At 35.1% G+C, this 15,245-nt stretch overlaps 1 protein-coding gene across 1 annotated transcript in view; it reads left to right on the top strand.

Moving 5' to 3' along the window:
* The window catches only part of LOC306888695 (protein piccolo-like), a gene marked incomplete at both ends in the record, with an annotated part of 60,383 nt that extends 45,609 nt beyond the window's left edge, over window positions 1-14,774 (top strand). The window contains 15 exons of the mRNA XM_079447112.1: window positions 1,303-1,411; window positions 3,794-3,861; window positions 4,331-4,542; window positions 4,682-4,732; window positions 5,369-5,499; window positions 6,432-6,458; window positions 6,996-7,089; window positions 7,873-7,944; window positions 8,259-8,520; window positions 9,225-9,419; window positions 11,596-11,701; window positions 12,972-13,039; window positions 13,780-13,908; window positions 14,045-14,190; window positions 14,631-14,774. Coding sequence (XP_079303238.1) covers window positions 1,303-1,411; window positions 3,794-3,861; window positions 4,331-4,542; window positions 4,682-4,732; window positions 5,369-5,499; window positions 6,432-6,458; window positions 6,996-7,089; window positions 7,873-7,944; window positions 8,259-8,520; window positions 9,225-9,419; window positions 11,596-11,701; window positions 12,972-13,039; window positions 13,780-13,908; window positions 14,045-14,190; window positions 14,631-14,774 — 1,814 coding nt within the window. The remainder of the gene's footprint in view (window positions 1-1,302; window positions 1,412-3,793; window positions 3,862-4,330; window positions 4,543-4,681; window positions 4,733-5,368; window positions 5,500-6,431; window positions 6,459-6,995; window positions 7,090-7,872; window positions 7,945-8,258; window positions 8,521-9,224; window positions 9,420-11,595; window positions 11,702-12,971; window positions 13,040-13,779; window positions 13,909-14,044; window positions 14,191-14,630) is intronic.
* Between the last annotated feature and the right edge of the window lie 471 nt (window positions 14,775-15,245).

Raw genomic sequence — 15,245 nt, 5'->3', positions numbered from 1 at the left:
AATATAAATATAAATGTGCAGGTCAGTATGTTGTTGACAAATAGTAATAAGAGGAATGTGCAAAAAATAATGTGCAAAAAGTTGTACAGGGTATTTGAATAGCAGCAATATGAGGTAGAGAAAAATTATGAATAGCTTATTGATATATGATATTTTATATTTACATGGAGAAAAATTATGAATAACTTATTGATATGGTGATATTACATGGAGTCAAGTGATATTATGACACAGAGTTAGAGTTTAGGAGCCTGATTGCCTGGGGGAAGAAGCTCCTCCTAAGTCTCTCAGTTTTTGCCATCAGGCTACGGAAGCGCTTACCAGATGGAAGCAAAGTGAATAGTCGGTTAGCAGGGTGATTAGAGTCCTTGAAGATTTTAACAGCTCTATTTTTGATTACCTATACCGTTCATGAATAAAAATGGAAAATATTAAAGCATTTTTAACATTAAAGCCTTTTGCAGATTATTTTAAATGTTCACTTGTATAGCACAAAGTATTTTCAACAAATAAGCCGAATCGGATTCCCAATTATGCATGAATTATTTAGATACTAACTTCAAAGCTGAAATAATGGTTTTAGCCTAGTGGGAATCTTGCAGAGGAATATGGAGATATTATTGACGTGCTTGCTGAACATTTGAGAGGTTTTTGAGTGAAAACTGAAGGGATTGATTGTGTGGAGATGAACAGACTTTTGAATGATGTCCTGTTGTTATCAGCGGCTGAAGCACTCCGAATGCAAAATACCTATCTGAAGACTCGCTTTCATTTGTGTAAGTGCCTGGGGTTTGGCCTGAAGTGGGCTTGAGTTTGCAGTGATGCTTTTAAAACAGTTTTTTTCCCACTCTCTGTTTTCTGCACTTGTTTTCAGTCTCTGATCCTCCAGGACTGTTTTCTTGTAGTGAGTGAAGTGCTCAGGGAAGCGTGCTATTGAAAAAGTGTCTGTGTTATTTATGTGTATAGTTAATTCAGTTATTGTTTTTCCTAAATTTCCCCTACAGAATCACAATAGCGTCTATCTGTCCATCTGTGTGTGAATCTGTCGTAAGAGTTTTGACGTTTCCCCAAAATAGAGTGAACAGAAACCAAACTTTGGTTGTAGATTTGAGGTTTTTAAAAATAAACATACAGTAGATGACTTTTATAAACAACACTTCTTTTTAATACTTTCCATAACAATATGCAGACACATTGTGTTTACTTTTGGCTAAGTTGCACTGTGAGTATCTGTTTTTACTATTTTAACCAAATAAATGTCTTTCACTCACTGGTTCTGATGGCATGTGTTGTGTTCCTCAGGAATGCAGGTTCTGGAGTGGAATGGAATCTATCTGCTGGGAAAGACATATGAAGAAGTGCAAAGCATTGTGGGTCAGCAGTATGGAGAGGCAGAAATATGTGTGCGCCTGTAAGTTGCAATAATGTATATTATAATAATAATGTTTTTAAGACTCACTTTAGTCCAACAACACCAACAAAAATTACCATGTTAATGCCACGCATTTGTTGAACAAAGACAATAGTAGTACCATGCACACTACTGTTGTATTTGTTTGATTAAAAAAAACCCAGTAAAATTAATTGAATATATTTGATCATGTCTGTAACGTAATAAAAAAACATAATATTAATATGTAATTTAAAGCAAATAGTTTAATTTAGCTCAAAGGGAATCATTTATGTTTTTATAGGGAATTTGAACAGATTCACTGTTTTACAGCTGATCACTGAACGAGCCGTATAACAAACTCTGCACTGGATATTAAAATCCAAAATATAGTGAAAACACTATTAAATAGCACAGTAACAAGACCGGCAGATTAAGACATTAACTTACACAAGATACTTCTCTTTTCGATATAAATCAGATTTTATTTGATAAACCTAAGACATAAACTAATCTAACACATGAACACAAGCATTCACACATTCACACGTTTCAGAAAGAGAGAAAGTGAGGAAAGGATGAGTTTAAGAGAATGAAAATGTAAAATCCCAAGTTTACAGCAATATGTTCAATTGCATAGACCTGAACAACCATCAATCACTTATTTAACCCTCGCTTTGAGTTTCTCAATGAGGCTAAAATTTATATTAACTGCACCGATTCAGTTAGAACCTGAAGGTACTTGCTTGCTTTGCTAAGGGAATCCCTTTTGTTGTAGGCGTTGCATGAAAGGGGGTTCCCCGAAGTTGCTGATTGGTTGAGAGTTCAGTAGTCGTTGAAGTGACGTCTTGGGAAGCCAATGGCTGGGGTTGGCTGAGGATGCGGAGTTGTGGCTCGAGTTGAACTCGGAGACGAGGTGTGGCGGCAAAACTTAACTGAGTACACGAAACTCACAACGGAAAATAAAATTAATTAAAGTAAAAGAATAAAAGAATGTAAGGAGACTAGGTGGTTTTCTTCTCATTGTGGTAGCAGCTGGCACGAGGGCCAGAGCACGCTCAAAGAGCAGCGTCAAAACTCGTGGCAAAAGAGAAGCAAAATGGAGAGAAGAGGAGAGGACCCAGAGAGAATTTGATGGTGTCCTAAGTTTTTAAACTCGGCTTTCAGACCGTCTCATATGGACATCTTGACCAATTAGATACTGTCCTTGCTTGGGGTGTTGTTCTGTTCCTCCACCCAATCAATAAATCAACATGTTATCTGTTCAGTCAGAGGTCCGAACTTTACGGGCTCTTGCAAAGTATACTTTTGAACATGATTTCTATAACAAGACTATGATACATTTGACAAATAATTGATTGGAAGAAACATTTAAAGCATGATTTTTTCAAACTCATACATACCAAACACGCATATGAATCCTTCAGCTATTCAATAATGATTAAAAAGACATACATAATATTTGATTAAAACATGATAGTCTAATATGTGGGTTACAAACATAATATGGGGTTCTGCATAGAAATGTCCTTTTAGGATGATTTTATGTGCATATGAAAAAGAAAGTATTTTTGTAGTTCTATGGAGAAAGAAAGGCATGTTCTTTAGACAAAGGAATTTCGATTTGGTCTGTCTTCTATGTGGGGGAGAAGTCAGTCTAAGGAAGCTTGTGACTTCCAGTGTGGAACCCATGTGATAGCCATCTCTTTGACCATCAGTCTTGATTACTTGCCCCAAATTTGACGGTCTCCTTCCTGAATTGGAATTATCAATAAGTGTTCTTTTGTCTCAAGGTTGTAAGCTGTTCTGTGAAAGAGGCTTGCTGGTTAGTTTGCTTGCTTCAGACTAGTTGGAGCTAGGAATCTGATTTACGGCGTCCTGTTTCCTTGGGCCTCTCTTGAATTCTAGCTCCTCATGTTTCAATGTTCTGATCGCATCTTAAATTTGTCTGATTCAGTCTCTGATATTCTACATGTCATATTTTCCTGTAATGGCAAAACTGAATTTTCAGCAACCATTACTTCAGTCTTCAGCGTCACTTCATCCTTCAGAAATCAATCAAAATTCCTCCATTGAAAACAGTTGTTCTGCTGAATATTTTTGTTGAAACCATGATCATTTTTGTAACAATGTAAAAGTCTTCACTGTCACATTTGATAAATTTAATGTGTCATTGCTGAATAATTTCAAATCATTAAAAGTATTTTTAAAGTATTAATTTTGATATAAATGTAAAAAAAAGTAATACTGATCCCAGACTGTTTTTTGTTTTTTTGCAATATTACATTTTGTCATATACCATGATATAGATATAATTTAACTATTGATTTAACTGTACTATATTGCAGCTTTTGGTCTTTAAGCCAATATGCTAATATATTTGTTATCTTGACTGCTGTTTAGAGATCTAAACATGCTCTCCGACACAGAACACCCTCAACAACTGGAACTCCATACTCAGCTGAGAGCTGGTGAGTCTCTCCAACATTTTGTATTCTTCCCTTCATACTGTGTGTACATGTCTTGCTGCCTTTAATAAGCTTTTCACACTAAACCCCTTTAAGGTAAATCAGTCATCCATTCTGCAGCCATCTTGGTCATGGACAGACTCCAATATACTTGGAAATGCTATAAAAACATTGGCTAAGCTTGTTTCAATAACATATTTCAGTGGCATCAAAAATGAGCTTTTTAAGCAGGCTAAGGTCCAGGTCCAGGTCCAATTAATATGCATGCAACCAGAAGGTAAAAATTGTTATTTGCTATTTTAACTGGAAGTTGTGACTTCCTCTCCTACAGCTTTCCTTAACACTCATTTTAACTCCAGGTCATGAATCTATGGTGTGTGTGCATCACAATTCTTGCACTCCTGACAGTGGAAAAGGTGTCTGTATTGATCCGAAGTTTGAAATGGGTTTGTTTTGTGTGTGTGTCTTGTAGGTGAACGTCAGCGTTCTCCAGGTGTCGACCCAAAGCAGCTGGCTGCAGAGCTGCAGAAGGTTTCGCAGCAGCAGGCTCCTGCCTCTGTGCTGTCTGCTCTGGAGAGAGCGGGACACTTGCACTCTGGCCCCGGATCTGCTGCTTCCAGTGGGGTCCCAAGCCCTGGGCAACCCGGGTCCCCTTCTGTCAACAAGAAGCGCCATAATAGCAAGGTGCTGAATGTGTAAAAATGTGCAGGAAGATGCAAAATACTGTATATAGAGCATATACCAAATGCTGTGTCTAAATTTTGGAACTGCAAATTAGGTTTAATGCAGACAGGAATTTATTTTTCATTATTTTATTTTTCAGTCAGCAGAGGTTCTGAAGCCACAACCGCATCCAATCACTGGTGAAATACAAGTGAGTCTGTGCACCAATTTCACAATGACCAAATTTATATGTACTGTATAAGACTATTATAAAAATAATTTGAATTACATGATTGTTTTGACTGTGTGTGCAACATGTAAAACATTGCCATAACCAGATTAAGTCATTATTCCCATTTCTACTTATCTGAATAAGACAGCTAACTATATTGTTTACAATTTTGTAAACATAATGTAAAATCATGTAAATGATTTTGGAATATATATTGTAACAAAATATCAATTTATGTTTTTAATGTTTAGTTATTTATTTAATGTGCGAGCAAAACTAAATGTTCAGGATGAAAAGTTGCAGAGGTTTGCAGTGTCGAAAGAAATAAAAATCAGTTTTTGAGGGAAAATATATTTTTTAAGACTGTTCATGAATAATAATTGATTTAAATACATGAAAAATGCACTAAAAATATTTTATTTTCCTTTGAAATATAACTAAGATGCATTTTATGCAGAAAAAATAGAAAATTATGATCTATCAGCCTTACTGACTCCAGTACTGACTGCTTTATTGAATTTAAATTGCAGCCTTTCAGTGCTTATTTTAGAGTGAAATTAAATTTGAATAGACTATCTATAGTATTATGCATCTCATAATGAATCTTTTCCTCAGCTTCAAATCAACTATGACAGGAATATGGGCAATTTGATTGTTCACGTGCTACAAGCTAGAAACCTCGCTCCTAGAGAAAACAACGGATATACAGACCCCTTCGTTAAGGTCTATCTCTTGCCAGGGAGAGGGTGAGTATCCCTGTGCACATAATTCTGTGTGTGTGTGGGTGTGTGTGTGCGCACACAAGTGTTAAAGTGATAGTAAGAGTGAAGAATGAAAGATTTAGAGAGTCTCTACAGTACGTACTACATATATTTATTTTATGTTTGTCCTTGTCCACATATATAAATGTTGTATTTGTGGTTAATTTATTGTCTGATTTTTTTTTTAAGTTACTTGAATCGTGAGTCACTTGATTTATTTCCTTTACCCTTTTTTGGAATCGCTCCAGTTATTGATTTACTCTTGGTCTTCTAAAAATCACTTTTGTCTTCAATATCAAGATTCTGCAAAACAATATCAAGTGCACCTGTAGCTCCGTTGTACCCCTTTACAAATGATTCCATAATAATTACAATGGAATGAAAATGTCAAAAATGCTTAATAATTAACTTAAATGCTGGATGGCGGAATAAAAAAATTCTTATTGATAATAACTTACATATCAAGTGGGTTTAAAGGTCTCCCTTCCTGGGCAGACGTCCTCACCTCTTTAGTACAGAAATTACTAATTGGAAGGCTAAAGTGGAAGAGATCTTCCTTAGAGAAGTCAATTTTTATTAGCTTAGCCTTCCTCTCTTAACATGCTACCTAGTAATCAAGCTCAGTGTCTCGGACTGCGAAGACAGCACAATCAATATGGCTTCCACCAGTATGGAGTGTGTAATGCTATATCTGCCATCTCCTAATGGCCATATCTGCAGTGTTTATGAGATTAGTTCCTATTACCTGCACAAATGATCCTTTCGTCTGGCGCTAAAAGCCCCACAGCCACGACTCGACCTGGACCGCAACTTTTTTAAGGGGTTTCTGTCTACCCTTTCCTTGGATTCTCTGACTGTTGTCTGTTTGTCTGTCTACTTTTACTTTGCATTCCATACAAATCTCCGGATTGGTTCAGCCAAGTCATGGTTGTCCAGAACGCAAGGTAGCGTGGCGTTTCTTTTTCTTTTCATTTTGCTTTTTCATTGGTGCGTGTGTGTGTGTGTGTGTGTTTGGATTTCCTTTCTTTCATTATCTAGCTGTCATTCATGTGGTGAAACCTACTGCGTCATCTGTGTGGTGTCTCAGATCTACCTCAAAGCAACCTCTACCTCTGAAGTTTGTTTGATGTCAATAAATTCCCTCAAAGTCAGTAAATATTAAGTACAGTTGTGCAACTCTACCATTATGCAAATTCACACCAGCTCATTGTAAGAGTCAAGTGCTGCTGTATGCTTGCATAGATTGCCCATAAACTCATGTAGAAGATGGAATTTTTCAACATTTTAGTCTGTGATCTGATAATGTCATTATCATCATTGGCATGGACCGTAGATGTATCGGTGTTGCCTCTTGTAAGGTCATCGCTTTATGAAACTCCACTAGCCTCAAGTGCGGCTATAAATATGCTACATAAACATTTGAAATCCATAATCTAAGTTTATTGCTCCTTGTATCCTGTCTCCACATAATAACTTCACAGTGCTGAGAACAAGAGAAGGATAAAGTATGTTCAGAAGACTCAGAACCCAGAGTGGAACCAGACCGTCATTTACAAAAACATTCATCTGGAGCAGGTAAGTACAACATGCATTATTATATATGTATTTTTTTTATTTTATATATATATATAGTATGTACACACTACTGTGTAAAAGTTTAGGGACACATTTAAGTAAAGACATAAATGTTACAAAATATTTATATTTCATGAAAATGTGAATCTTTTGAATTATATTATTAAAAATATTCTATAGATTTGTATTTATTTATAACTCTTAATTTTTATGTTTTCATATTTACTACTGTAAATGTAAATGTATAGTTGTTCTGTACCTATGCATTTACATATAAATGATCAGATTTTATATAGTTATTTCCTATTGAAGAATATAAATTCAGTTCAAGCATATTGTTTCAAAATATTAGCCAGTTCTGCTGATCTCTTCTAAAAGATCATATATATATAACAATCTCCCTGTGTGTGCTTTTCTGTCTATTTTTCCTCTCTTTTTACTCTTTATTACAACTCATCTTTCATCTCACTCAAGCTCTATATACAGTAATGTTACAGCTTATATAGTCCAAGGAATATGAACAAATCGTTTTACATGTAATTAAAGTAGTTAAAAACACAAGGGCAGTTACATCACAGTCACATCCCCCATGTGTCCCATTTTTCTTCAATCCAAACTTGGCTTTCTATGCTTGAAAACTCTGAAAGTTGATCCAGTTTTGCTGTCATTGCTATGCTGTTTACTGAGTCACAATTTTCATGTTAAAAGATGTTTATGCCTTGATGAATTATGTCTTTTTCCTGCATCTGACTGAAAATGTTTGCGTGTGTGTGTTCGGCTCAGCTGAAGAAGAAAACTCTGGAGGTTACTGTGTGGGATTATGACAGATATTCCTCAAATGATTTCCTGGGAGAAGTGAGTGTTATAAGATAAAAGTGTCATTCCGTGCACCTAAAAATAAACAAATAAAACATAAAAAATTTGGAAAAAAGCTAATGGCAGAGATAAACATCATTTGCATGATTCCTTAGATGTAATTTAATGTTAGCTAGCATTTTGTCTTCTCTTCCAGGGTTTATTGTTATGAAATTTGTTATTAAGTTAGTTTTTGTTTCTGTCAGTATCTATTTACATTATTATCCACCAAAGAACAGTTTATAGAAAATAGAAATCTATGAAGTCAGATGAGTAAATTTAAATCTAACACATTTTTAAAACTTTTTTTTAAGGTGCTCATTGATCTCTCAAACACGGCTCAGCTGGATAACACGCCTCGCTGGCACCCTCTAAAGGAGCAAAGCGAGAGTATTCACCATGGAAGAACCCACCCTCCACAGGGGCCCAGCGGCTCTGGGGGACTCGGAGGTCAGGGCGGCCCTGGAGGACCAGGAGGTTCTGGAGGTCAAGGAGGGCAAACGGGGAACCAGCAGTCCCCTAAAACTTCTGTCATCAAGAGCCGAAGTCACGGCATTTTCCCTGACCCCGCTAAAGGTAGGTCATGCATACTAAACAAAAATACACAAAGGAATCACACAGGTGGTAACTAGTGCAACTTGTTTTAGAATACCATTCAAAAGTTTGGAGCCAGTAATTTTTTTTTTACTTTTTTTTTCTTATAGTCTCTTATAAGTCACTAATGCTGCATTTGTTTGGTCAAAATACAGTTACAAAAAAAATTGTGAAATATTATTGCTGTTAAACTGTTATAAACTGTTTTCTATTTTAATAGAATTTAAAATGTAATATATTCCTGTTATGCCAAAGCCGAATTTTCCGCATCATTACTCCAGTCTTCAGTGTTACTTGATCCTTCAAAAATTATTTTAATATGCTGCTTTGGTGCTCAAGAAACATTTCTTACTTTATTAATGTTGAAAATAGTTGTACTGCTTAATATCTTTGTGGAAACCATGATACATTTTTTTTCCTCTGGATTTTTTACAAATACTGTAGAAAGTTCAAAAGAACTTTGTTTATTTGAAATAGAAATCTTTTGAAGCATTATATATGTTGTACTTTCACTTTTGCTCAACTTAATGCATCCTTGCTGAATTTATGTATTAATTTCTTTAAAAAAAAAAAAACATCTTACTGCCTTGAAACCTTTGAAAAGTAGTGTAATTAACAGGTGATGGAGGGTTTAACATTTGGGATCAGTGCTGGATTAATGGAGGGCATGTACTGTATGTTCACAGACACACAGGTCCCTACAATTGAAAAGTCCCACAGTAGTCCTGGCAGCTCCAAATCTTCCTCTGAGGGTCACTTGCGCTCCCATGGCCCCTCACACAGCCAGAGCAAAGGCAGCGTCACTCAAGCCCACCTGGAAGAAGCCGGGAACGCCATCGCTGCAGCTGAGGCTGCGGTGCAACAGGCCCGATTCCAGCCAAGTAACCCTTACTACTTCACATGAGCTCACAGCCTATCTGTTCTCTGTCTTTCTTTCTTTCTTCCTTCCTTTCTGTCTGTTCTCTCGTTCTTGCACTCTTCCACTATTTCTTTTCCATTCCCTCTCATCCTCAACTTTCTGACAATTTTTTTTCATTTAGTTTAGTTTTTGTTTTCATCATCTTATGTTGATAAATTAAAGCCTACACCTAAAATCACTAAATGAAAACATCTAACGTAATATTTAATAATCCACAAAATAGAAAATATTTTATTGACTATTCAAGCAATAGTTGGCCCAAAATTGAAAATTTGTTGAAAATGTACTCATATTCAGGTGATCTAAGATGTAGATGAGTTTGTTTCTTCATCACATACCTTGCTCACCAATGGATCCTCTGCAGTGAATGGGTGCCGTCATAATGAGAGTCCAAACATCTTATAAAAACATCAAAATAATCCACAAGTAATCTGCACAACTCTAGTCCATCAATAAATGTCTTACATCATGAAGATATTTTTAGCTTCAAATCATTGCTTTGAGCTAAAATATAAGTCTATATCTATTGTCTATTGCTATATAATATATTGCTATATTGTCTATATGAGTCTATTGCTATATTCAGTAAAAAATAAATAAATAAGCTGTCTCGTCTGAATCAAGAGAGACATATGCACAGCTCAAGCAACATTTATAAGTGAAAACAGTTCAAAACAATTCTGAACAAATATGTTGGTATATTTTTATGTGAGAGGACAACAGGGGATGGACTTTGTCACTGGACATAGCAATTCACTGGAGAAGCCGTATTTTGGCCAGAAACAAAGGTAAAATGCCTTAATGATGAATTAGTTTCTTTTTCAAACACGCAGCTTTTTCGCTAAACATGACATTAACTGATGGACTTGAGTCGTAGATTGATGTTTTTATCAGTTGTTTGGACTCTCATCCTGATGGCACCCATTCACGATCCATTGGCGAGTAATTGGTGTAACGCTTAATTTCTGTTCAGATGAAAAAAACAAACTCACCTACATCTTGGATGGCTTGAGGGTGAGTACATTTTCGAAATATGAATTATTGGGTGAACTATTCCTTCAAGAAGCGTGAAAAATTTGATTCTTCTAAAGTACTTTTTAAACCTCCCAGCATTTAAATTGACATTAGCATACTGAGTAGCAAAATAGAAATGATCTCATTATAAAGATCTTCATTTTTAATAAAGCCTATAAAACCCTAAATAATTTAAACAACCAATGTCCCGTCCGTAAATCGAATATCGCAAACCTGCCTTCAGCTGTAGTAAAACTTGGGTCAGCAATTAAAGATTTTATTTCCCAGATAAAATTCCATGCCAGACATTCAGGTTTAGTGTTTCTTCGTAACACAGCAAATTTTGTAGTAGCAGAGGAGGCACTTGTTGCATTAAAAAAAAAATCCCCTCAAAGTACAGCACAATCCTTTCCTGCCTTCATAGAGATGCTAAATTTGGAAAACACTTCACATTGGCATTCAGAGCATGATGAAACCCTCTGTTACCTCATTCCCCCTTGCAAGTAAAATCCCAGGCCCTTACCCTCAAATCAAACCCATATCTATGTCCGCATGACTGTGGTGTGTAAAAATCATGAGCTGGTTTCATGTGAGGGCGACCATGCGATCTCTGGATGAGTACGTGTAGAGACAGCCCCATCTAAAGGCAGAACTGGCCCCATACTGATCACACAACATCTTCCAGCCAATGAGAGCAAAGTATCGAGTCAGATGACCATCATGGAGGGATCTCTGCTAGAGGAGGTGAGAGACATGTGACTCCTCCCTCTCTCTAAATATAAGACTAAAATTAGCACTAACAACACCTCCAGTACAGAAGCAAAACAAGAAAATGTTTAAATCTAAAATCAAGGCAGCCATGATATTTGAATAAAAATCTATTCTGTTTTTAAACAGATGTTTAACATTATTTTAAAATGAGTGCATTACCTTTCATTTCACTGTGATGGTCTCTTTTTTTTTTAGTTCTGTTATCTTTTCTGTCCATATGTAACTTTGTGCGCAAAGTGCATATCCATTCCTTTTGCATAAATTGTGTTTAAGTTAGTATTGTAAATAATGAGTCCCTTGCTTAATGTGGCTGTTGTCTAATTGTCTGTTTGTGTATGTGTGTATTTCTACAGATAAAACAAACCACAGAATGATTGATGGGGATGCATACACTCTGGACAATGAACAAAACTTGGGCACTAACGCTGTGGACAGTGCCATATTTCAGGTCCCTCAGTTGTAAGTATGCCTGTTCCCTCCTGTAATTGCAATTAATCTGTATTCTGTGGATTCTAGTGTATCCAGTGGACTGATAGATTGATATGTTGGATGATATTTGGCTGTTTTGAGATTATCTGCATTGGCCTATGACCTGGGCTGAATTTCCCAAAATCATTGTAAGCCTAAATTGATCGTAGCTCCATTGGTTTCAATGGATCTACGATGCACTTGATCTTAAAATGCTTTTGGGAAACCCAGACCAGGCCTGGATTAACAGAGTGATAGTTTTGTCAATGTATACTACACATTTTTTTTGTTTGTTTGTTTCAATAATCTTTGAATGAATTCTGAGTAAATATTATGTGAATTACAAGTTGTGACACTAACCCATTTTTTTACATTTGAGTATATCTCTTTTGCTTTTAATCAGCAAAAGAGAAAAGTCAAACAGTAGGGTCCAAAATTGTTGAGACCACTACTGAAAATGCTCTATTTTAATAATAAGTAATTATATATTTTGTTTTAAAATTATGATCATATTTAGATTAAATTGAATAAACTACCTTTTAAAACTAGCGTCAGTAATGTTAATGTTAAAGGTTAATGCATTTATTTAAACAAAAATATAGTAAAATAGTAATATTGTGAAATATTACAGTTTAAAATAACTGTTTTCTGTTTTAATACATTTTAAAAAAAAATCAGAAGTCATTATAATATGCTGATTTGGTGCTTAATAAAAAAAAATATATATTATTAGTCGTGCGTTTAATATTTTCCGGAAGAAAAATATATTTAAAAAAAAAGAATTCAATGGAAAGTTCAAAAGAACAGCATCTATAACATCATTAATTTAATGTTATTGCTGAATAAATTAGTATTCATTTAAAAAAATCTTACTGACCCCAAAGTTTTGAATGGTTGTGTATGTTATCGTAATTTGAATCAAAATTTTTAATGAAAAATTTAATGAATTTTTACAATATGCAGAATCTTTCTTATTCATTTTATGTAATATTTCTTTATTTTAATTAAAAAAACTGTTTATTTCCAAGTTTAAATAAGTAAATGTAATATTTTTTTGGCTACAACTGTACAGCTGTATATATATATATATATATATATATATATATATATATATATATATGCTGTATGTATATGTATATATATATATATATATATATATATATATATATATATATATATATATCTGCATTAAGAAACCCAAATAATCTTGTATATCCAAATAGTAAAAAGTTGTAGTTCTCACACTTTTCTTCTCAATTAGGAAAAACATTCCGAATGGAACAGATAAATGCCGAGGACTTGAATCTTTGAACCTGTCTGATTCAGAAGGTAACAATCTGTTTTATATTTCAGTTTCATTTACATTTTCACTTCATATGCAGTCTACTTTTAGACATTTCCATGCTCAATAGCAGTGAACCTCATGAGAACAAAAGAAAATTGGCAAAATGTGAGTCATAACAGAGCTTTGAACCGCGTTCTACAGGTCAGGTTCACCCCTGAGATTGAATTAGCGCTTGTCTGAAAGCTGTTGAGGAGACTAAGAACCTGTTAGACAGAGAAAAACGGCAGCCATCCCCTTCTGTTCCGCTCTACTGTGTCACTGCCATACACTGCTGAATAATTCATCACAGCACTGGGTGTGTTTTTGTCCCTGTCAAAGGAGACAGACGTCGGCAAAACATGGACTCTAAGTGTGTCATGAGCATGGCAGTGTCAAAAGTGCATTAATGAACATTTTTGTTTATCTTTGTACAACATAATGAACATTACACAACACATTGTTTTGTATTTATTTGCCACTGATGTCTTGTTCTGTAATCTATTTCAGTATACTGCTTTATTAACAGTTAAATAAAGATTTTGAGAACTTAAGTTCTCAGCTTTTGCATTCTGCTCAGTGTAAAATTGTAAAATCTATCTATCTATCTATCTATCTATCTATCTATCTATCTATCTATCTATCTATCTATCTATCTATCTATCTATCTATCTATCTATCTATCTATCTATCTATCTATCTATCTATCTATCTATCTATCTATCTATCTATCTATCTATGGCTGTAGGTAAGATGATTGGAGAGATCAAGGTTGCACTGAAGAAGGAAATGAAGACTGAAGGAGAGCAGCTGGTTCTTGAGATCCTGCAGTGTAGAAACATCACCTACAAGTTCAAATCTCCAGACCACCTACCTGGTAATGAAACTTTCCTCATACACATCCTCAGAAATGACACTGATATACAAATATTGCAGTCAAGATAATTGAAATGTCCATTGAGAAAGACGCTGATAGAGTATTTAAATCTGTAATATTTCAACTGTCTTTTTAGACTTGTATGTAAAGCTTTATGTGGTGAATGTGGCAACTCAAAAGAAGATCATAAAGAAGAAGACCAGAGTGTGTCGCCATGACAGAGAGCCATCATTCAATGAGACATTTCGTTTTAACCTGAATCCCGTTGGCCACTCTATTCAGGTGAGAGAAAATATAAACTGAGGCAAATTCAAAATGACAGACAGGCAGTATATCACAATCCAAGACAACAACCAATCTACGGAGAGGACGTTCAAATGAATGACTTCATACAATGTGTGTGTGTATCACACACACTGCCATTCAAAATCTGGGGTCGGTAAGATGTTTTTGAAAGAAGTCTTTTTTGAGAAAAGCGTGATACATTCTTTTCAAGATTTTTTTTTTTTTTTTGATGAATAGAAAGCATTTATTTGAAATATAAATATTTTTCATAACAATGTAAAAATCTTTAGTGTCACTAAATAAAACATTCATTTAAAATATGTCTTAATTAAATAATCTTACTGACCCCAAACTTTTAAACGATAATGTATGTATTATATTACTTAAATTATTTCCACTGACTTTTTGTTTACCTTTTATCCCCTTCCTCTTCACAGATGTTCCTGGTGTCAAATGGAGGGAAGTTTATGAAGAAGACCCTGATTGGCGAGGCCTACATCTGGCTGGACAAAGTGGACATGCGTAAGCGGGCAGTCAGCTGGCACAAACTAGTGGCCACCTCCAGTCAAACCCAGCCATAATCACATGCCGTCCATCTCCCATCGGTGCCCTCCAAAAAAGAGAAATAAAACAGGAAAAGGTGGGTTTGTGGATCTGGAATGACTGATAGATCATGGAAAGAGAAAATCAGTTGAGTTAAATACTGTGACGAAGAGTTTGAAGCCATTCACCAGGATATATAAGTCTATTTCCACTCCCAGAGCACTGCGATTGTCTAATTGAGGGAGTCATTTCTGCAACTACATTCTACATCTAAAATATCTTAGGCATGAGCCAGTTATTACATTTCAATGTCATTTCAGCTGTTATCACATGTCCAAAATCATATGTCTTGCAAACAAACATTGTTCACAAGGAGATAGACATAGCATATAGTTCTTGACACAATCATGTGATGTATAATGACCATATCAGAATATGTTATGCACTGTATGGAGGGTAGAAAGAAAGACAATCGTAAATATAATGGATTCCCCTTATTGAATGCAACA

This window comes from Barbus barbus, assembly GCF_936440315.1.
Source record: "Barbus barbus genome assembly, chromosome: 22".
Taxonomy (NCBI): domain Eukaryota; kingdom Metazoa; phylum Chordata; class Actinopteri; order Cypriniformes; family Cyprinidae; genus Barbus; species Barbus barbus.
The sequence above is the reverse complement of the archived record's forward strand: the minus strand, read 5'-3'. Positions and strand labels throughout refer to the sequence as shown.